The sequence below is a fragment of the Salvelinus namaycush genome, chromosome 25 (assembly GCF_016432855.1).
Source record: "Salvelinus namaycush isolate Seneca chromosome 25, SaNama_1.0, whole genome shotgun sequence".
Classification (NCBI taxonomy): Eukaryota; Metazoa; Chordata; class Actinopteri; order Salmoniformes; family Salmonidae; genus Salvelinus; species Salvelinus namaycush.
In genome coordinates, this window is record NC_052331.1 from 3,952,577 (window position 1) to 3,980,430 (window position 27,854).

A 27,854-nucleotide genomic window follows, 5' to 3' on the forward strand; every position below is an offset into this window, starting at 1 on the left:
ACACAAAACAAGCTACCTAAATATGGTTCCCAATCAGAGACAATGACTAACACCTGCCTCTGATTGAGAACCATATCAGGCCATACATAGAAACGGACAAACTAGACACACAACATAGAATGCCCACCCAGCTCACGTCCTGACCAACACTAAAACAAAGAAAACACAAAAGAACTATGGTCAGAACGTGACAAATATAACATACAGAACAAAACATAGAAAAACAACATAGAATGCCCACCCCGACTCACGCCCTGACCAAACTAAAATAAAGACATAAAAAAGGAACTAAGGTCAGAACGTGACACTTTCTTGGGTACAGGAACAATGGTGGTCCTCTTGAAGCATGTTGGAAAAGCAGATTGGGATAAGGATTGATTAAATATGTCAAATCAAATCAAATCAAATGTATTTATATAGCCCTTCTTACATCAGCTGATATCTCAAAGTGCTGTACAGAAACCCAGCCTAAAACCCCAAACAGCAAGCAATGCAGGTGTAGAAGCACGGTGGCTAGGAAAAACTCCCTAGAATGGCCAAAACCTAGGAAGAAACCTAGAGAGGAACCAGGCTATGAGGGGTGGCCAGTCCTCTTCTGGCTGTGCCGGGTGGAGATTATAACAGAACATGGCCAAGATGTTCAAATGTTCATAAATGACCAGCATGGTCAAATAATAATAATCACAGTAGCTGTCGAGGGTGCAGCAAGTCAGCACCTCAGGAGTAAATGTCAGTTGGCTTTTCATAGCCGATCATTAAGAGTATCTCTACCGCTCCTGCTGTCTCTAGAGAGTTGAAAACAGCAGGTCTGGGACAGGTAGCACGTCCGGTGAACAGGTCAGGGTTCCATAGCCGCAGGCAGAACAGTTGAAACTGGAGCAGCAGCACGGCCAGGTGGACTGGGGACAGCAAGGAGTCATCATGCCAGGTAGTCCTGAGGCATGGTCCTAGGGCTCAGGTCCTCCGAGAGAGAGAAAGAAAGAGAGAAAGAGAGAATTAGAGTGAGCATACTTAAATTCACACAGGACACCGGATAAGACAGGAGAAGTACTCCAGATATAACAAACTGACCCTAGCCCCCGACACATAAACTATAGCAGCATAAATACTGGAGGCTGAGACAGAAGGGGTCAGGAGACACTGTGGCCCCATCCGATGATACCCCTGGACAGGGCCAAACAGGAAGGATATAACCCCACCCACTTTGCCAAAGCACAGCCCCCACACCACTAGAGGGATATCTTCAACCACCAACTTACCATCCGGAGACAAGGCCGAGTATAGCCCACAAAGATCTCCGCCACGGCACAACCCAGACAGGAAGATCACGTCAGTGACTCAACCCACTCAAGTGACGCACCCCTCCTAGGGACAGCATGAAAGAGCACCAGTAAGCCAGTGACTCAGCCCCTGTAATAGGGTTAGAGGCAGAGAATCCCAGTGGAGAGAGGGGAACCGGCCAGGCAGAGACAGCAAGGGCGGTTCGTTGCTCCAGAGCCTTTCCGTTCACCTTCCCACTCCTGGGCCAGACTACACTCAATCAAATGACCTACTGAAGAGATGAGTCTTAAGTAAAGACTTAAAGGTTGAGACCGAGTCTGCGTCTCTCACATGGGTAGGCAGACCATTCCATAAAAATGGAGCTCTATAGGAGAAAGCTCTGCCTCCAGCTGTTTGCTTAGAAATTCTAGGGACAATTAGGAGGCCTGCGTCTTGTGACCGTAGCGTACGTGTAGGTATGTACGGCAGGACCAAATCGGAAAGATAGGTAGGAGCAAGCCCATGTAATGCTTTGTAGGTTAGCAGTAAAACCTTGAAATCAGCCCTTGCCTTAACAGGAAGCCAGTGTAGGGAGGCTAGCACTGGAGTAATATGATAAAAAATGTTGGTTCTAGTCAGGGTTCTAGCAGCCGTATTTAGCACTAACTGAAGTTTATTTTAGTGCTTTATCCGGGTAGCCGGAAAGTAGAGCATTGAAGTAGTCTAACCTAGAAGTAACAAAAGCATGGATTAATTTTTCAGCATAATTTTTCTGCATATGTCCGTGAACACACCAGCCAGCTGGTGTGCGCATGCTCTGAGGACGCGGCTGGGGATGCCATCTGGGCCGGCAGCCTTGCGAGGGTTAACACATTTAAATGTTTTACTCACGTTAGCTGCAGTGAAGGAGAGCCCGCAGGTTTTGGTAGCGGGCCGTGTCAGTAGCACTGTATTGTCCTCAAAGCGAGCAAAGAAGATGTTAAGGTTGTCTGGGAGCAAGACATCGTGGTCCGCGATGGGGCTGGTTTTCCTTTTGTAGTCCGTGATTGACTGTAGACCCTGCCACATACCTCTCGTGTCTGAGCTGTTAAATTGCACCGCTACTTTGTCTCTATACTGACGCTTAGCTTGTTTGATTGCCTTGCGGAGGGAATAGCTACACTGTTTGTATTCGGTTATGTTTCCGGTCACCTTGCCCTGATTAAAAGCAGTGGTTCGCTCTTTCAGGTTTGTGCGAATCCCGCCATCAATCCACGGTTTGTGGTTGGGGAAGGTTTTAATAGACGCTGTGGGTACAACATCACCGATGCACTTGCTAATAAACTCGCTCACCGAATCAGCGTATTCATCGTTGTTATTGTCCGACGCTATGCGGAACATATCCCAGTCCACGTGATCGAAGCAATCTTGAAGCGTGGACTCGATTGGTTGAACAGACCTGAGCATGGGTGCTTCCTGTTTTAGTTTCTATCTATAGACTGGGAGCAACAAAATGGAGTCGTTGTCACGCCCTGACCTGAGTTATCTCTGTTTTCTTTATATTTTGGTTAGGTCAGGGTGTGACTAGCGTGGGTACGTTAGTTTTGTATTGTCTAGGGTTTTTGTATGTCAAGGGTTGTTGTAGGTCTAGGTGATTTATATGTCTATGGTGGCCTGATATGGTTCCCAATCAGAGGCAGCTGTTTATCGTTGTCTCTGATTGGGGATCATATTTGGGTAGCCATTTCCCTTTTGTGTTCGTGGGTTCTTGTCTATGTGTAGTTGCCTGTCAGCACTTTTTTGTATAGCTTCACGGTTCGTTTCGTTATTTTGTTAAGTGTTCATTCTTGTAATAAAGAAGAATGTACGCATACCACGCTGCGCCTTGGTCTCCTCCTTTTGATGGCCGTGACAGGCATGGTCAGATTTGCCAAAAGGAGGGCGGGGAAGGGCTTTGTATGCGTCGCGGAAATTAGAATAACAATGATCCAGTGTTTTGCCAGCCCGGGTGGCGCATTCGATATGCTGATCAAATTTAGGGAGCCTTGTTTTCAGATTAGCCTTGCTAAAATCCCCAGCTACAATAAATGCAGACTCAGGATATGTGGGTTCCAGTTTACATAGAATCAAATTAAGTTCTTTCAGGGCCGTCGATGTGTCTGCTTGGGGGGGATTAACACGACTGTGATTATGATCGAAGAGAATTCTCTTGATAGATAATGTGGTCGGCATTTGATTGTAAGGAATTCTAGGTCAGGTGAACAAAAGGATTTGAGTTCCGGTATGTTGTTATGATCACACCACGTCTCGTTAAATATAAGGCATACACCCCCGCCCTTCTTCTTACCAGAGAGATGTTTGTTTCTGTCGGCGCGATGCGTGAAGAAACCAGGTGGCTGTACCGACTGTGACGTATCCCGAGTTAGCCATGTTTCCGTGAAACAGAATGTTAAAATCTCTGATGTCTCTCTGGAAGGCAACCTTTGCTCGGATTTTGTCTACCTTGTTGTCAAGAGACTGGACATTGGCGAGTAGTATGCTCAGGAGCAGTGCGCGATGTACCTGTCTACAGAGCCTGACCAGAAGACCTTCCGTCTGCCCCTTCTGCGGCGCCGTTGTTTTGGGTCGCCGGCTGGGATCCGATCCATTGTCCTGGGTGGTGGTCCAAACAGAGGTTCCGCTTCGTGAAAGTCGTATTCCTGGTCGTAATGTTGGTAAGTTGACGTTGCTCTTATTTCCAATAGTTCCTCCCGACACTATGTAATAAAACCTAAGATTTCCTGGGGTAACAATGTAAGAAATAACACATAAAAAAACTAAATACTGCATAGTTTCCTAGGAACGCGAAGTGAGGCGGCCATCTCTGCCGGCTAAGGGCTGTTCTTAGGGACACGTCAAAACAAAATTATATTATAAACTGGCTGGTTCGAGCCCTGAATGCTGATTGTCTGACAGCCGTGGTATTTTGGCCATATACCACAAACCCCTGAGGTGCCTTATTACTATTATAAACTGGTTACCAACATAATTAGAGTTGTAAAAATAAATGTTTTGTCATACCCGTGGTATACGGTCTGTAATAAACTGGATGGTTTGAGCCCTGAATGCTGATTTGCTGACAGTCGTTGTATTTCAGACAGTATACCACGGGTATGACAAAACACTTATTTTTACTGCTCCAATTCCATTCATAAACAGTTTATAATAGCAATAAGGCACCTTAGGGTTTGTGATGTATGGCCAATATACCACGGCTTAGGGCTGTGTCCAGGCACTCCGCGTTGCGTCATACCGAAGAACAGCCCTTAGCCGTGGTATATTGGCCATATACCACACCCCCTTGGGCCTTATTGCTTAAATATACCACGGCTGTCAGCCAATCAGCATTCAGTGCTCGAACCACCCAGTTTATAATATAATTTTGCAGTGGTGGAAAAGGTAACCAACTATCAGAGTTGAGTAAAAGTAAAGATACCTTAATAAAAAATGACTAAAGTAAAGGTCACCCTGTAAAATTCTACTTGAGTAAAAGTTTAAAGTATTTGGTTTAAAATATACTTAAGTATCAAAAGTAAAAGTATAAATAATAAAACAATTCTTATATTAAGCAAACCAGATGGCACAATTTTCTAGTTTTTTATTTTATTTACGGAAAGTCACGGGCACACTCCAACATTCAGACATAATTTACAAACGAAGCATGTGTGTTTAGTGGGTCCGTAGTAGGGATGACCAGGGATGTTCGGTTGATAAGTGCGTGCATTTGACCATTTTCCTGTCCTGCTAAGCGTTCGAAGTGTAACGAGTACTTTTGGGTGTCAAGGAAAATGTATGGAGTAAAAAGTACAATATTTTCTTAAGGAATGGAGTGAAGAAGTAAAAGTAGTCAAAAATATAAATAGCAAAGTAGAGTACAGATACCCAAAAAAACGACTTAAGTTGTACTTTAAAGTATTTTTTACTTAAGTACTTTACACCGCTGTAATTTTGTTATTTGACGTGTGTCTGTTTTGACACGCAAATACCCAGACAGCGTTCCATATCTAGCCACCTATTGCCACACTCAAGATGGCGTCTTTTTCATTCCACTTTCGACTGCGAGGCGCCTCGCAAGTGTCAAAGTTGTGTTGACAGTAGCTGCAGGAGCTGTCAGGGTGAGGTAGGTAACATCCCAGAACTGAATGGAGTAGTTATCTCGTTATAATTCTTGAAAACCAACCCACCACATTCATTATAACACTGTAAACAGTATAAACCTCCAACAAAGCCATGACAGAGGACCCGAGTGCTCAAACTTGGTCCATCAACAAGGACGATTATGTGCTCAACGAGGTGATTGGTGAGTATGCCGCTAGACACCTAGCTAGCATGCTAACGTCATAGCTAAGCTGGCTTTCTTGCAAGACAGCTAGCTAGCTCGCTAACTTATAGCTGGTCAGCTAAACCTACAGCTAACCAACCTTACTTTTGATAGCTAGCAAATATATTGAAGTAACGTTAGACATAGGCCAAACATCTGTTTCTCAGTTGTGCGTTTCTTGAATTACTAGCTAGCTAGGCAGCTAATTAGCGTAGCTAGCTTCCCGAAGCTACTGGAGCTAGCGAACTAGGTAAATCAGGACAAGTGAAGTGCTAGCTAGGGGCAGGATGGAGGTGGGTGGTTCCCTTTCTTCGCTGAAAGAAGGCATGATGGGGTTTAATGAGTCACTCATACCTTGTGTTAGTAAGGAGTTGGTAGCTCCTATATTAGTCAAATCTAATTTTATTGGTCACATACACACGGTTAGCAGATGTTAATGCGAGAGTAGCGAAATGCTTGTGCTTCTAGTTCGACCGTGCAGCAATATCTAACAAGTAGTCTAACAATTTCACAACTACTACCTTATACACACAAGTGTAAAGGAATGAATAAGAATATGTACATATACATATATGGATGAGCGATGGCCGTGCGGCATAGGCAAGATGCAGTAGATGGTATAGAGCAGAGGTGGGACCAAGTCATTGTTTTACAAGTCTCAAGTCTTAGCACTCAAGTCTCAAGTCCTAAACTTTGAGTTTCGAGTCCTAAACAAGTCATAATGTGCTCTTCCCCAAATGTAATACCATTTCATAGTTTTTATCAAGAGTAATAGTTAGTATATTACATTCACGCAAATCATGAATGCTTAAAAAAATATCTATATATTTATTACTTTCCAAATAAATGTTATATTTCCTTGGAAATACATGGGTAGCCATGAGAAAGACCCCCCTCTCTCTCGATGACAGCGGGAGAGGCGTGGTAGGCTGGATCGGGTCGTGTGGGGTGGTTGCTCTCCTGTAGATGAATTAAGTAGCAGAGTATCTGATGGCAATTCACATAGAAATACATCACCTACAACAGCCTTTGCTGTGTAGAATTGAGTACAGATCTATATATTGCATTTCTATCTGGAAAACTGTCTGAATGCGGTGCCTCAGATTAAATAAGCCGCCGTTCTTCATTCATTATCAATGGAGAAAGCTCAAAACTGCGGAGGCCAGCAGAGAGAGGGATGGTGGGATTTGTGTGAAGCATAAACACAGAGGTTCAAGCACTCGCCGTAATCAGCAGGTTAGGAAGAGTACACAACCATTCTAGGAGGCATTCTGGCCACGTGTTCATTTGATCTTTTCCAGCTCCAAACAGCGCAGTGGCGAGTCAATCTGCAAGTCTAATCTAGGCAAGCAGTGAGGAGGGCACATAACAATACAGGCTCCAGACATCACAAGCCAGCAAAAAGAAACCCATGAAACAAACAAGTTACAAACACTCATAAACACACAACCTCGTGTGATGGATAGCTGTCGGCTATATTAGCCACGACTTACTGTTCTTTGTGCAGCTTCAAATGTCGAACAAAGTTGGAAGTTGTTTCGCCTCTGTCTGTAATTTTCTTCCCGCATGTTTTGCAAGTTGCAATCTGTTTTTTGTTGATACAACGTTGTCTTTATATCCGAAAATAATAATTTTGGGTATCCTCTTTCCAAGGGCTCCATCTGAATTCACCCGTCGACGTTCCTTGGCACTGCCACGCACAATTTGATTGGCTGCTGTCCGATTCTGTAATCCGTTAAATGAAGAGTTGATGCGCTGCACACTTTTTTAATATTTGGGCTTGGGAAGGGTATCATGTCGAGTCATAAGGCTCAAGTCCAAGTCAAGTCACGAGTCATTGGTGTTAAAGTCGAGTTGCAAGTCGTCATATTTGTGACTCGAGTCTGACTCGAGTCCAAGTCATGTGACTCGAGTCCACACCTCTGGTATAGAGTACAGTATATACATATGAGATGAGTAATGTAGGGTATGTAAACATTATATAAAGTGGCATTGTTTAAGTGACTAGTGATACATTTACTACATCCAATTTTTTATTATTAAAGTGGCTAGAGATTTGAGTCAGTACGTTGGCAGCAGCACTCAATGTCAGTGATGGCTGTTTAACAGTCTGATGGCCTTGAGATAGAAGCTGTTTGTTAGTCTCGGTCCCAGCTTTGATGCACCTGCATTGACCTCCTTCTGGATGATAGCGGGGTGAACAGGCAGTGGCTCGGATGGTTGTTGTCCTTGATGATCTTTTTGGCCTTCCTGTGACATCGGGTGGTGTAGGTGTCCTGGAGGGCAGGCCGTTTGCCCCCAGGGATGCGTTGTGCAGACCTCACTACCATCTGGAAAGCCTGTGATACAGCCCGACAGGATGCTCTCGATTGTGCATCTGTAAAAGTTTGTGAGTGTTTTCAGTAACAAGCCACATTTCTTCAGCCTCCTGAGGTTGAAGAGGCGCTGTTGCGCCTTCTTCAACACGCTGTCTGTGTGGGTGGACCATTTCAGTTTGTCCATGACTTGTACGAAGAGGAACTTAAAACTTTCCACCTTCTCCACTACTGTCCCGTCGATGTGGATAGGGGGGTGCTCCCTCTGCTGTTTCCTGAAGTCCACGATCATCTCCTTTTGTTTTGTTGACATTGAGTGTGAGGGTATTTTCCTGACACCATACTCCGAGGGCCCTCACCTCCTCCCTGTAGGCCGTCTCTTTGTTGTTGGTAATCAAGCCTACCACTCTAGTGTCGTCTGCAAACTTGATGATTGAGTTGGAGGCGTGCATGGCCACGCAGTCATGGGTGAACAGGGTGTAAGGAGAGGGCTGAGTATGCACCCTTGTGGGGCCCCAGTGTTGAGGATCAGCGGGGTGGAGATTTTGTGTCCTACCCTCACCGCCTGGGGGCGGCCCATCAGGAAGTCCAGGACCCAGTTGCACAAGTCAGTTAACTTCTTATGGCTGGGGGGCAGTATTGAGTAGCTTGGATGAATAAGGTGCCCAGAGTAAACTGCCTGCTACTCAGGCCCAGAAGCTAAGATATGCATATTATTAGTAGATTTGGATAGAAAACACTCTGAAGTTTCTAAAACTGTTTGAATGATGTCTGTGAGTATAACAGAACTCATATGGCAGGCAAAAATCTGAGAAAACATCCAACCAGGAAGTGGGAAATCTGAGATTTGTAGGTTTTCAAGTCTTTGCCTATCCAATATACAGTGTACAATTTGGTCCGATGGCACTTCCTAAGGCTTCCACTAGATGTCAACAGTCTTTAGAACCTTTCAGGCTGTTTCAGGCTTCTACTGTGAAGGAAGAGAGAATAAGAGCTGATTGAGTAAGAGGTCTGGCAGAATGCCATGAGCTCAGTCTCGCGTGCGCCCGTGAGAGTTAGCTGCGTTCCATTGCATTTCTAAAGACAAAGGAATTCTCCGGTTGGAACATTATTGAAGATTTATGTTAAAAACATCCTAAAGATTGATTCTATACATCGTTTGACATGTTTCTACGAACTGTAATGGAACTTTGTGACTTTTCGTCTGGACCTAATGCTCGCGCCTCATGAATTTGGGTTTGTGAACTAAACGCGCCTACAAAAAGGAGGTTTTTAGACATAAATGATGGACTTTATCGAACAAAACAAACATTTATTGTGGAACTGGGATTCCTGGGAGTGCATTCTGATGAAGATCATCAAAGGAAAGTGAATATTTATAATGCTATTTCTGACTTCTGTTGACTCCACAACATGGCGTGTATCTGTATGGCTTGTTTTGGTCTCTGAGCGCTGTACTCAGATTATTGCATGGTGTGCTTTTTCCGTAAAGCTTTTTTGAAATCTGACACAGTGGTTGCATTAAGGAGAAGTTTATCTATAATTCCATGCATAACACTTGTGTCCTTTATCAATGTTTATTATGAGTATTTCTGTAAATTGATGTGGCTGTCTGCAAAATCACCGGATGTTTTGGAAGCAAAACATTACTGAACATAACGCGCCAATGTAAACTAAGATTATTGGATATAAATATGAACTTTATCGAACAAAACATATATGTATTGTATAACATGAAGTTCTATGAGTGTCATCTGATGAAGATCATCAAAGGTTAGTGATTAATTTTATCTCTTTCTGCTTTTTGTGACTCCTCTTTTTGGCTGGTTAAATGGCTCTGTTTTTCTGTGACTAGGTGCTGACCTAACATAATCGCATGGTATGCTTTCGTCGTAAAGCCTTTTTGAATTCAGACACTGTGGTAGGATAAGTTTATCTTTAAAATGGTGTAAAATACTTGTATGTTTCAGGAATTTTAATTATGAGTTTTCTGTTGTCAAGTCGATCCGGTTAATGGGATCTCAGCCGTAAGAAGTTAAGAAAAAAATATTATTTACAATGATGGCCTACAAAAAGGCAAAAGGCCTCCTGCGGGGACGGGGGCTGGGATAAAAATAAATAAATATATATAGTTGAAATCGGAAGTTTACATACACTTAGGTCGGAGTCATTAAAACTCGTTTTTCAACCACTCCACAAATTTCTTGTTAACAAACTATATTTTTGGCAAGTCGGTTAGGACATCTACCTTGTGCATGACACAAGTCATTTTTCCAACAATTGTTTACAGACAGATTATTTCACTTATTATTCACTGTATCACAATTCCAGTGGGTCAGAAGTTTACATGCACTAAGTTGAATGTGCCTTGAAACAGCTTGGAAAATTCCAGAAAATGATGTCCTGGCTTTAGAAGCTTCTGATAGCCTAATTGACATCATTTGAGCCAATTGGAGGTGTACCTGTGGATGTATTTCAAGGCCTACCTTCAACCTCAGTGCCTCTTTGCTTGACATCATGGGAGAATCAAAAGAAATCAGCCAAGACCTCAGAAATGTTTTTTTAGACCTCAACAAGTCTGGTTCATCCTTGGGAGCAATTTCCAAACGCCTGAAGGTACCACGTTCATCTGTACAAACAATAGTACGCAAGTATAAACACCATGGGGCCACGCAGCTGTCATACCGCTCAGGAAGGAGACGCGTTCTGTCTCCTAGAGATGAACGTACTTTGGTGCGAAAAGTGCAAATGAATCCCAGAACAACCTCAAAGGACCTTGTGAAGATACTGGAGGAAACAGGTACAAAAGTATCTATATCCACAGTAAAACGAGTCCTATATCGACATAACCTGAAAGGCTGCTCAGCAAGGAAGAAGCCACTGCTCCAAAACCACCATAAATAAAGCCAGACTACGCTTTGCAACTGCACATGGGGACAAAGATCGTACTTTTTGGAGAAATGTCCTCTGGTCTGATGAAACAAAAATAGAACTGGTTGGCCATAATGACTATCGTTATGTTTGGAGGAAAAGGGGGGAGGCTTGCAAGCCGAAGAACACCATCCCCCGAGCTTCACGGTTGGGTGGCAGCATCATGTTGTGGGGGTGCTTTGCTGCAGGAGAGACTGGTGCACTTCACAAAATAGATGGCATCATGAGGGAGGAAAATTATGTGGATATATTGAAGCAACATCTCAAGACAGTCAGGAAGTTAAATCTTGGTTGCAAATGGGTCTTCCAAATGGACAATGACCCCAAGCATACTTCCAAAGTTGTGGCAAAATGGCTTACGGACAACAAAGTCAAGGTATTGGAGTGGCCATCACAAAGCCCTGACCTCCATCCTATAGAAAATTTGTGGGCAGAACTGAAAAAGCGTGTGCTAGCAAGGAGGCCTAGAAACCTGACTGTTACACCAGCTCTGTCAGGAGGAATGGGCCAAAATTCACCCAACTTATTGTGGGAGCTTGTGGAAGGCTACCTGAAACGTTTGACCCAAGTCAAACAATTTAAAGGCAATGCTACCAAATACTAATTGAGTGCATGTAAACTTCTGACCCACTGGGAATGTGATGAAAGAAATAAAAGCTGAAATCATTCTCTTTACTATTATTCTGACATTTCACATTCTTATAAAGTGGTGATCCTAACTGACCTAAGACAGGGAATTTTTACTAGGATTAAATGTCAGGAATATTGAAAAACTGAGTTGAAATGTTTTTGGCTAAGGTGTATGTAAAGTTCCGACTTTAACTGTGTGTGTGTATATATATTTATTTATGACAAGAGAGACAACACTACATAAAGAGAGGCCTAAGACGTGGTAGCAGCACTAAACATGGTTCACACATTATTGGGCCAAGACAACAGCACAAAGGGCAAGAAGGTAGAGACAACAATACATCACGCAAATCAGCCACAACTGTCATTAAGATTGTCCATGATTGAGTCTTTGAATGAGATGGAGAGATTTGTTGCAGCTCGTTCCAGTCGCTAGCTGCAGCGTACTGAAAAGCGGAGTGACCCAGGGATGTTTGTACTTTGGGGGACCTTTAACAGACTGTGACTGGCAGATCGGGTGTTGTATGTGGAGGATGACGGCTGCAGTAGATGACGGCTGCAGTAGATATCTCAGATAAGGGGGAGTGAGGATTTTATAAATAAGCATCAGCCAGTGGGTCTTGCGACGGGTATACAGAGATGACCAGTTTACAGAGGAGTATAGAGTGCAGTGATGTGTCATATAAGGAGCATTGGTGTCAAATCTGATGGCCGAATGGTAAAGAACATCTAGTTGCTCGAGAGCACCCTTACCTGCCGATCTATAAATTATGTCTCCGTAATCTAGCATGGGTAGGATGGTCATCTGAATCAGGGTTAGTTTGGCAGCTGGGGTGAAGGAGGAGGAGCAATTACGATAGAGGAAACCAAGTCTAGATTTAACTTTAGCCTGCAGCTTTGATATGTGCTGAGAGAGGGACAGTGCACTGTCTAGCCATACTCCCAAGTATTTGTATGAGGTGACTACCTCAAGCTCTAAACCCTCAGAGGTAGTAATAACACCTGTGGGAAGAGGGGCATTCTTCTTACCAAACCACATGACCTTTGTTTTGGAGGTGTTCAGAACAAGGTTAAGAGTAGAGAAAGCTTGTTGGACACTAAAAAAGCTTTGTTGTAGAGCATTTAACACAAAATCTGGAGAGGGGCCAGTTGAGTATAAGACTGTATCACCTGCCTATAAATGGATGAGAGCTTCCTACTGCCTGAGCTATTTTGTTGATGTAAATTGAGACGAGCGTGGGGCCTAGAATCGAGCCTTGGGGTACTCTCTTGGTGACAGGCAGTGGCTGAGACAGCAGATTTTGTGACTTTATACACTGCACTCTTTGAGAGAGGTAGTTAGCAAACCAGGCCAAAGACCCCTCAGAGACACCAATACTCCTTAGCCGGCCCACAAGAATCGAATTGTCTACCATATCAAAAGTTTTGGCCAAGTCAATAAAAATAGCAGCACAACATTGCTTAGAATCAAGGGCAATGGTGACATCATTGAGGACCTTTAACCTCTCTAGGGTACGTGAGACGGTAGCGTCCCACCTCTTCAACAGCCAGTGAAACTGCAGGGCGCCAAATTCAAAACAACAGAAATCCCATAATTCAAATTCCTCAAACATACATGTATTTTACACCATTTTAAAGATACACTTGTTGTATCTTTAAAATTTCAAAAAGGCTTTACGACGAAAGCAAGCCAAAAGATTATGTTAGGTGAGTGCCTATTCACAGAATAACACAGCCATTTTCCCAGCCAAAGACAGGAGTCACAAAAAGCAGAAATAGAGATAAAATGAATCATTAACCTTTGATGATCTTCATCAGATGACACTCATAGGACTTCATGTTACACAATACATGTATGTTCTGTTCGGTAAAGTTCATATTTATATCCAAAAATCGGAGTTTACATTGGCGCCTTACGTTCAGAAGTTCCAAAACATCCTTTGATTTTGCAGAGAGCCACATCAATTTACAGGAATACTCATAATAAACATTGCTAAAAGATACAACTGTTATGCATGGAATTTTAGATGCACTTCTCCTTAATGCAACCGCTGTGTCAGATTTCGAAAAAGCAAACCATGCAATAATCTGAGTCGGCGCTCAGAGCCCAATCAAGACACAAATATACCCGCCATATTATGCAGTCAACAAAATTCATAAATAGCATTATAAATCTTCACTTACCTTTGCTGATCTTTGTCGGAATGCACTCCCAGGACTCCCACTTCCACAAGAAATGTTTGTTTTGTTCGGTAATGTCCATAATTTATGTCCAAATAGCTACTTTTGTTAGCGCGATTGGTAAACAAATCCAAAGTCACGGAGCGCGTTAACTAAAAGCAGACGAAATGTCAAAAAGTTCCGTAACAGTCAGTAGAAACATGTCAAACGATGTATTGAATCAATCTTCAGGATGTTTTTAACATAATTCTTCAATAATGTTCCAACCGGAGAATTCCTTTGTCTTCAGAAAAGCAAATGGAATGGGAGCAAACTCTCATGTGAACGTGCATGGTCAGCTCGTGGCTGCTGGCAGACCTCTGACTCATTCCACTCTCATTCACCCCCACGTCGAAGCATAGAAGCATCAGACAAAGTTCTAAAGACTGTTGACATCTAGTGGAAGCCTTAGGAAGTGCAACATTACCAATATCCCACTGTATCTTCAATAGGAGCTGAGTTGAAAATCGACCAACCTCAGATTTCCCACTTCCTGGTAGGATTTTATCAGATTTTTGCCTGTCATATGAGTTCTGTTATACACAGACATAATTCAAACAGTTTTAGAAACTTCAGAGTGTTTTCTATCCAAATCTACTAATAATATGCATATTCTAGCTTTTATGGTTTTGTAGCAGGCCATTTACTCTGGGCATGCTTTTCATCTGGACGTGAAAATACTGCCCCCTACCCCAAAGAAGTTAAGGTTGCAGTGACACATCCATAACTTGATCGGAAACCAGATTGCATACTGAGAGAATACTATAGACATCAAGAAAGTCAATCTGTTGATTATTGACAAGATTTTCCAACACTTTTGATAAACAGGGCAAAATAGAAATAGGCCTATAACAGTTAGGATCAGCTTGATCTCCCCCTTTTAAATAATGGACAAACCTTTGCTGCCTTCCAAGCAATTGGGAACCTTCCCAGAAAGGTGAGACAGGCTTGGCGATGATGGGTGCAGCAACCTTAAAGAAGAAAGGGTCTAAACCATCTGACCCAGATGTTTTTTGGGGATCAAGTTTCAGGAGCTCCTTTAACACCTCGGACTTAGTGACTGCCTGCGGGGAGCAACTTTGTAGCGGGGGAAAAAGAGGGAGAAGCCTCGGGGATAGTCGCATTGGAAGTTGTGGGAGATGAGGAAATGTTGGATGGGCAGAGAGGCATTTCTGAGTCAAATAGGAATCCTGACTTAATGAAGTGGTGAATAAAGAGCTCAGTCATGTGCTTCTTGTCAGTAACAGCCATGTCATCAACTTTAAGGGACATGGGCAGCTGTGAGGAGGAGGGTTTATTCTCCAGGTCTTGAACCGTTTCCCAGAACTTCTTGGGGTGAGACCCACAGAGAGAGAACTGCTCCTTAAAGTAACTCACTTTTGCCTTTTGGATAGCCTGAGTCCACTTATTTCTAATTTGCCTGAATAGAGCCAGTCAGCCTGAGTATGGGTGTGCTGAGCCTTTCGCCAAATGCAATTCTTGAGGTGGAGTAGCTCTGCAAGATCACGGTCGAACCAGGGGCTGAACCTGTTTTTAATTCTCATTTTCTTTGTGGGGGTGTGTTCGTTAACAATACCACTGAAAATGTAAAAAAATAAGTTCCAAGCATCTTTGACAGAGGGGATCAAGCTGACTTTATACCAATTTACAGAGGCCAGGTCATGAAGGAAGGCTTGCTCATTAAAGTTTTTTTAGCAAGCGTCTATGACAAATCAGGACAGGTCGTTCAACTGAGCAGCCATTACGAACACAGGCTGTAAAACAGTGATCACTAAGGTCATTACAGAAAACACCAGACTGGTACCTATCAGGATTATTTGTGATGATAACATCAAGAAGAGTAGCCTTTTCTGGGTGTTTGGAGTCATACCTTGTGGGATTGGTAATAATCTGAGAGATTTATGGAGTCCCATTGCTTTAGGACTTGGTCAGATGGTTTAATTAAGCATGTCCCAGTTTAGGTCACCTAGCAGGACAAATTCAGACTTGGTGTAAGGGGCCAGGAGAGTGCTTAGGGCAGGTAGGGTACAGGCCGGTGCTGATGGAGGACGATAACACCCAGCAACAGTCAACAAAGAGCTATTTGAAAGTTTTTAATACTTAAAACCAGCAAATCAAATTGTTTGGGGACAGACTTGGTGGAGACAACCGAGCACTGAGGGTGATCATTGGTAAAGATTGCCACTCCCCCACCTTTGGAAAATCTGTCTTGCCGAAAAAGGTTATAACGAGAAAGGTTAACATCAGTATTCAAAACACTCTTCCTTAGCCACGTCTCAGTAATAACCAACACATCTGGATTGGAGCTCTGAACCCACACTTTCAAAAAACATACTTCTAGTGTTAACGTGCAGAAATCCTAGGCTTTTACGGGAGCAGAAATCAATGAAGCAGATATCAGAGCAAAAGTCAGAATTGGGGCTAGCAACAGTAGATGGGCCAGAGTGTACATGCACATTTCCAGATATCATCAACAGTAATACAATCAGGGCACGGCAGAGGACAGGGAGAGCTCTGCAGTGCTGATTTATGACATCTGAATGTGCATCAGATGGCAACAAGATCATATTGTACAGCAATTTCATCAGGTAACTTGAATACAAAGCCGGCGAGAGGTGGTTAGAATGGGATGGGAGGCCAAAAGTCTGTGTAACCAATAGAGTCAGAGTCCCGAGCATGGGAACAAACAGTCTGTCCCACGGTTGGGTAAAGAAAGTTCGTAGTCAACAAAGCATGCAGGAGTTGTACCCATAGTTTTTATTAGTTCTAGGCTTATTAGTAGTTGTACAACATTTTTATGCTGTTAATGTATATACAGTACCAGTCAAAAGTTTGGACACACCTACTCATTCCAGTTTTTTTTCATTATGACTATTTTTAACATTATAGAATAATAGTGAAGACATCAAACCTCTGAAATAACACTTGTAGTAGCCAAAGTGTTAAACAAATCTAAATATATTTATATTTTAGATTCTTCAAAGTAGCCAACCTTTGTCTTGATGCACACTCTTGGCATTCTCTCTACCAGCTTCAGCTGGAATGCTTTTCCAACAGTGTTGAAGGAGTTCCCACATATGCTCAGCACTTGTTGGCTGCTTTTCCTTCACTCTCCGGCAGTCTTCCCTCTGGAAAATGTGTTAGGGGGTGTCCGTAGTCCAGAAAACTCCCCCAGAAAACAAAATATGTTTAAGTACTGAAAAGCTTGGTTCTGGTGACTTTTTAAAAGTGGAAAAACTCAAATAAACCATCTAAAGTATAATTTCCACCCTAGAAATGAACTCAATAATGTATTGATAAAATTATTATAGTATATAGGATGCAATAACAGAAATAATAATATTTGAAGGGAGAGGGACAAAGAGGATCCTCTTTCACGTTTATATGTTCTTACTCGCTTCATTGCAGAGAAGTCCCTCTCACAATTAACGGAAGACACTGTTGTAGTCTGTTCGATTGCTGCCAGCTGGCTAAGGCAGGGGTAGAGCTGTCCCCACTCATCAAACTGCGAGGCCAGCTTTGTCATTGTTGTCAGCTGGTCCACCCCCGAAATACATGAAAAACCAAAAGATGTAAAACATTAAAGAAGAACCAACAGAGTACCTTGAATGCTCCAACTAGCACATGTTGCTTGGAAAGAGGGCCACTCTTGCAACACAGAAGCGTCTAGCGATTGCAAGAATTGGCTGGAGAGGAGGGTCAGGTTAAAGGTGTTTATCCTCTCACTAGAGAACGCCCAACACACTGAGGTCCCAATACACTGAAGGCCTCCCAGAATCTCCAGGTGTTGGAACCTCCTGTCTAGGCTGTCCTGGAGGCCAGCAAGTTAAGGATCTATGACCTAATTACACAGAACAGAAAATAAGTTATTAATATCTTTTTGTATAACATTGGTTTCATAACAGCATTTGAAAACAGATGTTTTTACCTCCTCTCTGAACCGAGCCCAGAAATCAAATCAAACTTTATTTGTCACATGCGCCGAATAGACCTTACTGTGAAATGGTTACTTACAAGCTCTTAATTAGGACCTCACTCAATGAGCTGTATACGGCCATAAGCAAAAAGAAAAACCCTCGTCCAGAGGCGGGGCTCCTAGTGGCTGGGGACTTTAATGCAGGGAAACTTAAATCCGTTTTACCAGATTTCTACCAGCATGTTAAATGTGCAACCAGAGGGGAAAAAACAGACATAGCATCAATAGAGGACTAAGATTGAATCGTACTACACTGGCTCCGACGCTTGTCAGATGTGGCAGGGCCTGCAAACTATTACAAACTACAAAGGCAAGCATAGCCGCGAGCTGCCCAGTGACACAAGCCTACCAGACGAGCTAAATTGCTTCTATGCTCGCTTCAAGGCAAGTAACACTGAAACCTGCATGAGAGCATCAGGAGTCTTTGACAATTTTTGGGGCTTTCCTCTGACACCGCCTAGTATATAGGTCCTGGATGGCAGGAAGCTTGGCCCCAGTGATGTACTGGGCCGTACGCTCTACCCTCTGTAGCGCCTTATGGTCAGATGCCGAGCAGTTGCCATACCAGGCAGTGATGCAACCAGTCATGATGCTCTTGATGGTGCAGCTGTAGAACTTTTTGAGGTTCTGGGGACTACTGCCAAATCTTTTCATGCTCCTGGGGGGGAAAAGGTGTTGTCGTGCCCTCTTCACAACTGTCTTGGTGTGTTTGGACCATTATAGTTAGTTGGTGGACACCAAGGAACTTAACTCTCAACCCGCCTGTAGTCCACTATCAGCTCCTTTGTCTTGCTCACATTGAGGGAGACGTTGTTGTCCTGGCACCACACTGCCAGGTCTCTGACCTCCTCCCTATAGGCTGTCTCATTGTTGTTGGTGATCAGGCCTACCGCTGTTGTGCCATCAACTTAATGATGGTGTTGGAGTTGTTTGGCCACGCAGTCGTGGGTGAACAGGGAGTACAGGAGGGGACTAAGCATACACCCCTGAGGGGCCCCAGTGTTGAGGATCAGCGTAGCTGATGTGTTGTTGCCTAACCTTGCCACCTGGGGGCAGCCCGTCAGGAAGTCCAATGATCTAGTTGCAGAGGGAGGTGTTTAGTCCCAGGGTCCTTAGCTTAGTGATGAGCTTTATGGGTACTATGGTGTTGAACATTGTAGTCAACGGTTAATATAGTCCAACTGATGAATCTGGGCCCCTATTTCAATAAAAGGGCGCTTTGACACACCCCTCTTAGCAGCCTGCCTATGTTGACGGTACAGGCGGCAGAACATTCCTAGACGGGATATAGAGTGTAGTTTAGTGGAATTACTGGTGGCTTGGGCAATACCTATTGCAGATAGCAAGCATTACAACACTTCACATAATGCTGTGGACTAGTACAGACTAAATTTGCACAAACATTTTTACCCCTAGCCTAATTAAAGGGAATTTGACTGACCATGTGGCGTATTATATAGCCACAGCTTCAGTCTGTACATTTTCAGCCACTTTGGGTCTCACCCGGATTGAAGGTGGTGCACACTTGGCCTTACTCCTCTGTCTTCCTCCACCACTCTCCTTTTATCTACTCTTTCTTCTTCTCTCTGCTCTCCTCTCATTTTCTCCTCCCATCTCCCCTCCTGGCTCTCTCCCCTCAGCTCCATTCTGTCCCTCATGCATTCCTACCTCACTCCTGGGATTCTGCCTCTTCTCTGGCCTCCACAATCACCCGACCTCAACCCAATTGAGATGGTTCGAGATGAGTTGGACCACATAGCAGTGTTTCCTCTGCGTAAAGTAAGCCATACACTTGTTATAAAATGATAGCTTAAGCTTTTAAAGAGTTAGCTAACTAAAGAAAGTTTTATTTAATTCCGGCTGATTTGACGATAGCTAGCTAAGGTGACGTTACCTGACACTCTTGACCCTGCTCCCCCTTTCTCTTTTGCTGCTGTGGCTGGAAATATTTCAATAAACTCATCTGGGGGAAAAAATATCTAATCAAGGTCAGATAAATGTATCTATCTTGCTTGCACTTGATACATTTCCAAACAAAGTAGCTAGCTAACTTGCTAGACTAGTAATGTTAACCATGTTTCTATCCTCAACATACTTGTGGATATTGGATAGCTTATTGCCGTTACAATTGTGGCAGCAATATTATAGATCTAAATTATGTTAGTTTTTATGTGATAGCTAGCTTGTGTAGTTAGCTAAACATGCAAGCTAACTGCAGTTTCTCACGAAGGTGCACTCTGAGGTGATTCAAGTGAATTGTGTTTCGCGCCGCAGAGTGTCTATCGAACACTGGTCACTCGCGCACTGTGTTTCTTGAGTTGCAGGCTACCTCACAGAGCTAAAAAGCAAATGTGCTTTACGGAACTTTATTGAAGCTATGTTTGGTAGACATAGGATGTTTCTTTTCGTGTGGCGGCATGATTCTGCCGCGGCGCAGCGCCACACTTACGCAGAGGAAACACTACTCTGCAGTCCAACTCATACCGAACCATCTCAATTGGGTTGAGGTCGGGTGATTGTGGAGGCCAGGTCATCTAATGCAGTACTCCATCACTCTCCTTCTTGGTCAAATAGCCCTTACACAGCCTGGAGGTGTGTTGGGTCATTGTCCTGTTGAAAAACAAATGATAGTCCCACTAAGAGCAAACCAGATGGGATGGCGTGTCACTGCAGAATGCTGTGGTTGTCATGCTGGTTAAGTGTGCCTTGAATTATAAATAAATGACCGACAGTGTCACCAGCAAAGCACCATCACACCACCACCTCCATGCTTTACTGTCGGAACCACACATGCGGCGATCATCCGTTCACCTACTCTGCGTCTCTCAAAGACACGGTGGTTGGAACCAATAATCTCAAATTTGGAATCATCAGACCAAAGGACAGATTTCCACCAGTCTAATGTTCATTGCTCGTGTTTCTTGGCCCAAGCAAGTCTCTTCTTCTTATTGGTGTCCCTTAGTAGTGTTTTCTTTCCAACAATTCGACCTTGAAGGCCTGATTCAGGGAGTTTCCTCTGAACAGTTGATGTTGAGATGTGTCTTTTACTTGAACTCTGAAGCTTTTATTTGGGCTGCAATTTCTGAGGCTGGTAACTCTAATGAACTTATCCTCTGCAGCAGAGGTAACTCTGGGTCTTCCTTTCCTGTGGCTGTCCGCATTAGAGCCAGTTTCATCATAGCACTTGATGGTTTTTGCGACTGCACTTGAAGAAACTTTCAAAGTTCTTGAAATTGTCCATATTGACGGACCTTCATGTCTTAAAGTAATGATGGACTGTCATTTCTCATTGCTAATTTGAGCAGTTCTTGACATAATATGGACTTAGCCCTATTTGGACTTAGCCCTACCTTGTAGGGCTAATATGGACTTAGCCCTACCTTGTCACAACACAACTGATTAGCTCAAATGCATGAAGAAGGAAAGAAATTCCACAAATTAACTTTTAACAAGGCACACCTGTTAATTGAAATGCATTCCATACCTCATGAAGCTGGTTGAGAGAATGCCAAGAGGGTGCAAAGCTGTCAAGGCAAAGGGTGGCTACTTTGAAGAATCTCAAATATAAAATATATTTTGATTTGTTTAACACTTTTTTTTGCTTACAACATGATTCCATATGTGTTATTTCATAGCTTTGGTGTCTTCCCTATTATTCTACAATGTCGAAAATAGTAAAAATGAAGAGAAACCCTGGCTTGAGTAGGTGTGTCCAAACTTTTGACTAGTACTGTATATTTGTATTATTATTTAATTATTATTATTAGATGGTTGCCTTTACTAATTGTTTCTATTTTTTTATTTTATTTGGACACCTCGATTTTATCCTGCAAAATGTAAAATTAATAAATATTTATTTGTAGTAAATACAGCGGTGTTATAGTGACTTGTTGAGTATTGAAACATTACTGTAGCTAGCTAGTTATCCTGTAAATGTGCAACTTCCCCAACTGACTTCTTATTGGCTTTTGTTGTAGTTGTCGGGTCAATTACTGTAATTTGAGCCCTATCTATGACTAAAAAGAGAAGACTAATTTACAATTGGAGTTCTTTATATCTCTTCGTTGTCAAACACTGGAGTTAAATGATTAGCTACTGTAATTTAAACCCTCATGGTTTACCTATGTGTGTTACATTCTTCCCCCTCTGTCTTCCTCTTGGTTTTGTTGAAGTTGTCTGGTAAAAAAACATTACGATTAGTTAAACCCTTATGTGTTCCCAACAGTGTGTGTGTTATGCTCAACCCCCTCCCCCTCTTGGTGTGTCCCAAGTAATGGTGCCACTGGCTTCCCTCTGGATGTGTGTTACATTCTAATTCTTCCTCCTACGTTTCCTCTTCAGGGAGTGGTGCCACGGCTGTGGTGCAGGCGGCCTACTGTGAGCCCAGGAAGGAGAGGGTGGCCATTAAACGCATCAACCTGGAGAAGTGTCAGACCAGTATGGACGAGCTCCTGGTAACACACACACAGACACAGACACAGACAGATGCATACCACAGATACGCTCCCACACATGCATGCACGCACTCACATGTTTAGAGCACAATGTCTTTCAGGAGTTGACAGTATAGGAATCAATACTATCTAATAAATACTAGATAATAATTTGATAGCAAGCCCTCTTAAAGGGATAGTGTGATATTTTAGCAATGAAGCCCTTTATCTATTTACCCACAGTCACATGAATTGTCAAAATCTCACAATATGGCCTCTGGTATTGGCTAGCTGTAGAGGAGGGGCTGGAAAAGGTGAGAGTGCAGCAGCAGACACACATACACACCACACACCACCCACACACACACAAAATCAGAGGGAAAGACGTTATGACTGCATTGCTGAGACTGATACAGTCCTCTCAGATTCTCTCTCTCGCTCTCTTTCTCTTCCTTTTTTTTTTGCAGAAAGAGATCCAGGCTATGTCCCAGTGCCACCACCCCAACATCGTGTCCTACTACACATCCTTCGTAGTGAAGGACGAGCTGTGGCTGGTGATGAGGCTACTCAGTGGTGGTAAGTACTACTGTTAGAACACATTTACTAATGGCTGCCCCTGCACTGACCTCTCAAACTGTCTGGGATGACATGTAATTGAGATTGATATCAGGTTGTTGCCAGCTCGACTGTTAATATAGTGTTGATAATAGTAATGAAAGTGTATTTGAAATGGAAGTTTGTTCTTGATCTACCAGACCCCATCTCCATCCCAGGTGCCTGCTTACCAGGTTCACTTGGCCACAGAGCAGCAGCTTTTCTCCAGTTGTGGCCTTGACTCTCAGCCCAGTACTGTCCATCCTCCTGGCATGCAGAAACACTGCCAAGAGATAGAAGAGGGATAGGGCATCTCAGCCCAGACTCTCCCTGCTGCCTGTTATGGACACCTCCTTTTATCTTTGTATATTATGTGCTCTAACTTTGCTTGTAATGAAACGTGCACGTGTGTGATAGCTATTTCTGTCCACAAAATCTAAATAACAAGACTTTTGAAGTCAAGTACTATTGACCTAAAAGGACTTGACCAAGAAATTCATGATTTTACTGTTCACCCTCCTATGACGCATGTTGAATCCTACAGCTAACTGATAGTAACCTCTCATTACTTCCGTCTCTCTCTCTCTCTCTCTCTCTCTCTCTCTCAATATTTCTTTCTCAGGCTCAGTACTAGACATCATTAAACACATCATATCTCGTGGGGAGCATAAGTCTGGGGTGCTGGATGAGTCGTCCATAGCCACCATCCTTAAAGAGGTCCTGGAAGGACTGGAGTACCTGCATAAGAATGGGCAGATTCACAGGTGCAGTTGCATGTTTTTTTGTTTTTGACCTAAACTTGATTTTGAACTTGAAATATTTAGCATGGACATTAACCTGTGTTTTGTTCTCTGACCAAAGTCAAATTAAAGGTGCATTTTGCAGAGTTGTGACATTCAAGAGCCAGTCAAAGAAATTGGCACACATCCCATTTAATTCTTAACTTCCTCCCTTCATGTAAACTCCCTCATTCATTCAGTCTTTCATTATTTTATTCATTCAACAGCTTCTCCCCAGGAACACACAGTGATTTGTCATCCAGCTGAAACACCACAGTGCCATACAGCTAAAACAGGCCCTAGACACACAGGATAATGACAACATTTTAGTAGTATGCCCTGATCAGCATGTTTGGCTCAGATTGATGGAGTGCATTTATCAGGAGCAAATAAATATTGTTTTTTTCTGTTCACAGGGATCTGAAGGCTGGTAATATTCTTCTCGGGGACGATGGCTCAGTGCAAATCGCAGGTATGGTCATGTGTCCCAAAACCTCAACTCCCTTATGCATATTAATGCTGGAAAAGTATTATGTTTTTTTCCCTTCTGTTTTTTACCAATACAAATTATACAAAACTTTCTAGCATTTACTCCTCTGGAACAAGTCTATTGGTTGGTTGCCTATCTCTCTGATCTTTCTATCTACCAACTCTCACCTCTCTCCTCCCTTCTGTGTATCCCAGACTTTGGTGTGAGTGCCTTCTTAGCAGCGGGAGGAGATATGACCAGAACTAAGGTCAGAAAGACATTTGTTGGAACGCCATGTTGGATGGCCCCTGAGGTCATGGAGCAGGTGGGTGGCAATCCTCTCTGTTTTTCTTTCTTTCTCTGTTGCTGTCTCTCTGTTGCTCTCTCTCTCTCTCCATCTCTTGCTTTCGCTATCACTCTCCTTATCTTCTATTTCTATCTAACTTCTAGATGAAAACGAATTCACCTCCAAAGAGTAGTGGAGACATACACAATTTCCTCTTGCTTCAGATCTTTTGAGAAGTTACAAGCACTTTATCTGTCGTGATTGTTTGTCAACTACCATTTTATCTGTCTAACTGTTAGTACACATGCTCTTAGAAGATATTTGAAAAAATATCTTACAATTATTCTTCCTCTCTCCTCAGGTCAGAGGTTATGACTACAAAGCAGATATCTGGAGTTTCGGGATCACAGCCATCGAGCTGGCTACAGGCGCTGCCCCATATCATAAATATCCACCCATGAAGGTGATTTATACACATTTACTTGGATAGATGTGGAAGCAGTGTCATCTTTATCCCCCTGAAAATCAGTTTCGGAGACTATCCTGGCTAAATATATATGAATGAAATTGCCAACTGATGTTGTCTTACATCTTGTGTGTGTAATAACCTGGTCATGACCTGGTGTTGTGTGGGTAGTAACCTTGTGTGTGTGTGTGTGTAGGTGCTAATGTTGACCCTGCAGAATGACCCTCCCTGCTTGGAGACGGGGATCCAGGACAAGGAGATGGTGAAGAAGTACGGCAAGTCCTTCAGGAAGATGCTATCTCTGTGTCTACAGAAGGAGCCTGAGAAAAGGTGACTATCCCAAACTCTCATAATAGAATGTATGCCATTTAACGGATGCTTTTATCCAAAGTGGCTTACAATACAGTAGTTGCATACATTTTAGTATATGGCCCCAGTGGGAATTGAACCTACTACCCCGACGTTGCAGGGGCCACGGTCTAACCGACTGAGTCACATCGGACCACTGACTATGTAACTGACCTGAGATGGGGTATTTCTGGAAAGCTTCCCCCTTCAGGCTTTCGCTTCAACCCTAATCTAACAAATGTGATTCTAGTAATCAGATGTTTTACAACCAGGTTGGCGCCCTAATTCCACTGACACAATTTCTCCAAGTTAGCGTTGTCCTTTGTATGGCACACCAGAAAGCAGCTATTATTATTATTCACCTAGTCATCTTATTCTGCGTTACAACTTTTCTTCATCCCATTTTTTGTTGAGTGGATTCTCTTCCCTCATCTGATTTTCCTGCCGTGGTGCGTTTAAGGTCCTGCGGAGTAGTAAATAACTGTCTCACTCTGTCTTTCAGACCAACTGCTGCTGAGCTGCTGAAGCATAAATTCTTCACTAAAGCAAAGGTAAGACAGATACTGTAGATACACTGAGTGGACAAAACATTAGGAACGCCTTCCTAATATTGAGTTGCACCCCCTTTTTGCCATCAGAACAGCCTCAATTTGTTCACTCTACACTCTAAGGTGTCAAAAGCGTTCCACAGGGATGCGGACCCATGTTGACTCCAATGCTTCCCACAGTTGTGTCAAGTTGGCTGGATGTCCTTTGGGTGGTGGACCATTCTTGATACACACGGGAAACTGTTCAGCGTGAAAAACCCAGCAGCATTGCAGTTCTGGAATCACTCAAACCAGTGCGCTTGGCACTTTCTACCATACCCTGTCCAAAGGCACTTCAATATTTTGTCTTGCCCGTTCACCCTCTGAATGGCATATCCATGACAATCCATGTCTCAATTATCTCAAGGCTTAAAAATCCTTTAACATGTCCCCTCCCCTCTATTTACACTGATTGAAGTCAATTCAACAAGTGACGTCAATAAGGGATCATAGCTTTCACCTGGATTCACCTGGTCAGTCTGTCATGGAAAGAGCGGCTGTTCCTAATGTTTTGTACACTATGTGCATCCGTAATATGTAGGACCTTTGACAAATATAATTATTTTTATTTAACTAGGCAAGTCGGTTAAGAACACGTTTTTATTTACAATGACGGCCTACACCGGCCAAACCCGGATGACGCTGGGTCAGTTGTGCGCCGCCCTATGGGACTCCCAATCACGGCCGGTTGTGATTCAGCCTGGATTCGAACCAGGGTGTCTGTAGTGACGCCTCTAGCACTGAGATGCAGTGCCTTAGACTGCTGCGCCACTCGAGAGCCCAAGTAGCTGCTGTTGCAAAGAAAAATAGAACCATGTTGTCATGTGATTTTAATCTTGTCTGTCTGTCTCTGTCATGCAGAATAATGAATACTTGGAAGAGAAGCTCCTGCAGAAAGGTCCATCGATAGGAGACCGATCCAAAAGGGTACGAGACAACACAATTATAACCCTTGGCAGTGGAATTCTACATGACACACAGTCATAGCTGTTCTACACAATGCAGTTCTATAAAATTGTTATTCAGCGATACAGCCTCCTGAACATTCCCTAGTGCTTATTCCAGGGCAGTGTACGTAGTGGCATCAAACACAGGAATCTACAAAGACACATCATGCTTTGACACAATGACTTCCTTCCTGCTATGTACAGCAGTAGTCTAGGCCTACAGTATGGCAGGGAAATGTTGCATTTTGTGTCTATGGCTTTACGATATTAAAAGTTTGTGTGGATGATTTCGAGGGACTGGTCCAAGGTATCTTTTTTTACTCAAACCACACAATGCCATGCTAAAGATAAAATAGTGTGTTTAGGTGCGCCGTGTGCCTGGCTCCAGTGGTCGTCTCCACAAGACAGAAGACGGGGAGTGGGAGTGGAGTGATGATGAACTGGATATGGAGAGTGAGGAGGGCAAGGCAGCCGTGGCAGCTCTAAGGGTGAGACTAACCTAGTTACCCTTAACCTAGCCATCAGACCTAGGTTAAAATACTATTAAATCTTTACAATACTTAGCTTTAGGGCTGGTTTCTCAGACACAGATTACGCCTTGTCCTGGACTAAAAAGCATTCTCAATGGAGATTTTCATCAGAAGTGCTTTTTTAGTCCAGGATTAGGTTCAATCTGTGTCCGGGAAACCGTCCCTTATGGTTTGCTCTAGTCTGCCTGGAGTGGTTTACACTCTTGCAACTATTCTATTGTTTTCATTGTACCAAGCAAGTTCAATCAAGCACAGATATTGATTATTTTAAATGATATCTGAACCCAGGTCTGCTAGCTGTAACTTTAAGTCCTGTAGTGGTTCAATGCCACCTAGGACTCCTCAATCAATCAATCAATGAATCTGTTACTCTGTGGGGAGGGAAAACCTTCATTGTATGTTCTTCTGACGTCTGTTCATCTTTGTCGTATCCCATTCTAGTCTCCCAGAGTGAAAGATGGATCCATTGAGGTAAGCCCTGGTGTTGATATAAATCAGAACACCTAAAAACCTTTTTATTCATTGCAGAAACAATAGGATGCCGGTCGGCTTTAGTTTTGTATGAAAATGTATTAGAAGAGTCATTGCCAAAGACCTGATCTAACTCTTTAATCTGCTCTCCCCCAAAAGAAGTGTATGGACATGCAGATAATGTGGTAACACTTCACTTAAGGCATACAGGTATATAATGCATTATGGTGCAGTCATAATGCATTGTAAGACTTGGCATAAGTATCTATAGCC

General features: G+C 43.1%; 1 protein-coding gene across 2 annotated transcripts in view; it reads left to right on the top strand.

The window, feature by feature from the left end:
• The first annotated feature begins 5,379 nt into the window (after window positions 1-5,379).
• Window positions 5,380-27,854, top strand: part of LOC120020191 (serine/threonine-protein kinase OSR1-like) — a 38,972-nt gene continuing 16,497 nt past the window's right edge. For both annotated transcript variants that reach the window (XM_038963685.1, XM_038963686.1), the window contains exons 1-12: window positions 5,380-5,578; window positions 22,013-22,125; window positions 22,572-22,680; window positions 23,321-23,462; window positions 23,894-23,949; window positions 24,162-24,271; window positions 24,594-24,695; window positions 24,895-25,028; window positions 25,549-25,597; window positions 26,495-26,560; window positions 26,946-27,068; window positions 27,552-27,581. In XM_038963685.1, the coding sequence (XP_038819613.1) occupies window positions 5,509-5,578; window positions 22,013-22,125; window positions 22,572-22,680; window positions 23,321-23,462; window positions 23,894-23,949; window positions 24,162-24,271; window positions 24,594-24,695; window positions 24,895-25,028; window positions 25,549-25,597; window positions 26,495-26,560; window positions 26,946-27,068; window positions 27,552-27,581 (1,104 nt within the window). In that variant the 5' untranslated portion in view covers window positions 5,380-5,508. The remainder of the gene's footprint in view (window positions 5,579-22,012; window positions 22,126-22,571; window positions 22,681-23,320; window positions 23,463-23,893; window positions 23,950-24,161; window positions 24,272-24,593; window positions 24,696-24,894; window positions 25,029-25,548; window positions 25,598-26,494; window positions 26,561-26,945; window positions 27,069-27,551; window positions 27,582-27,854) is intronic.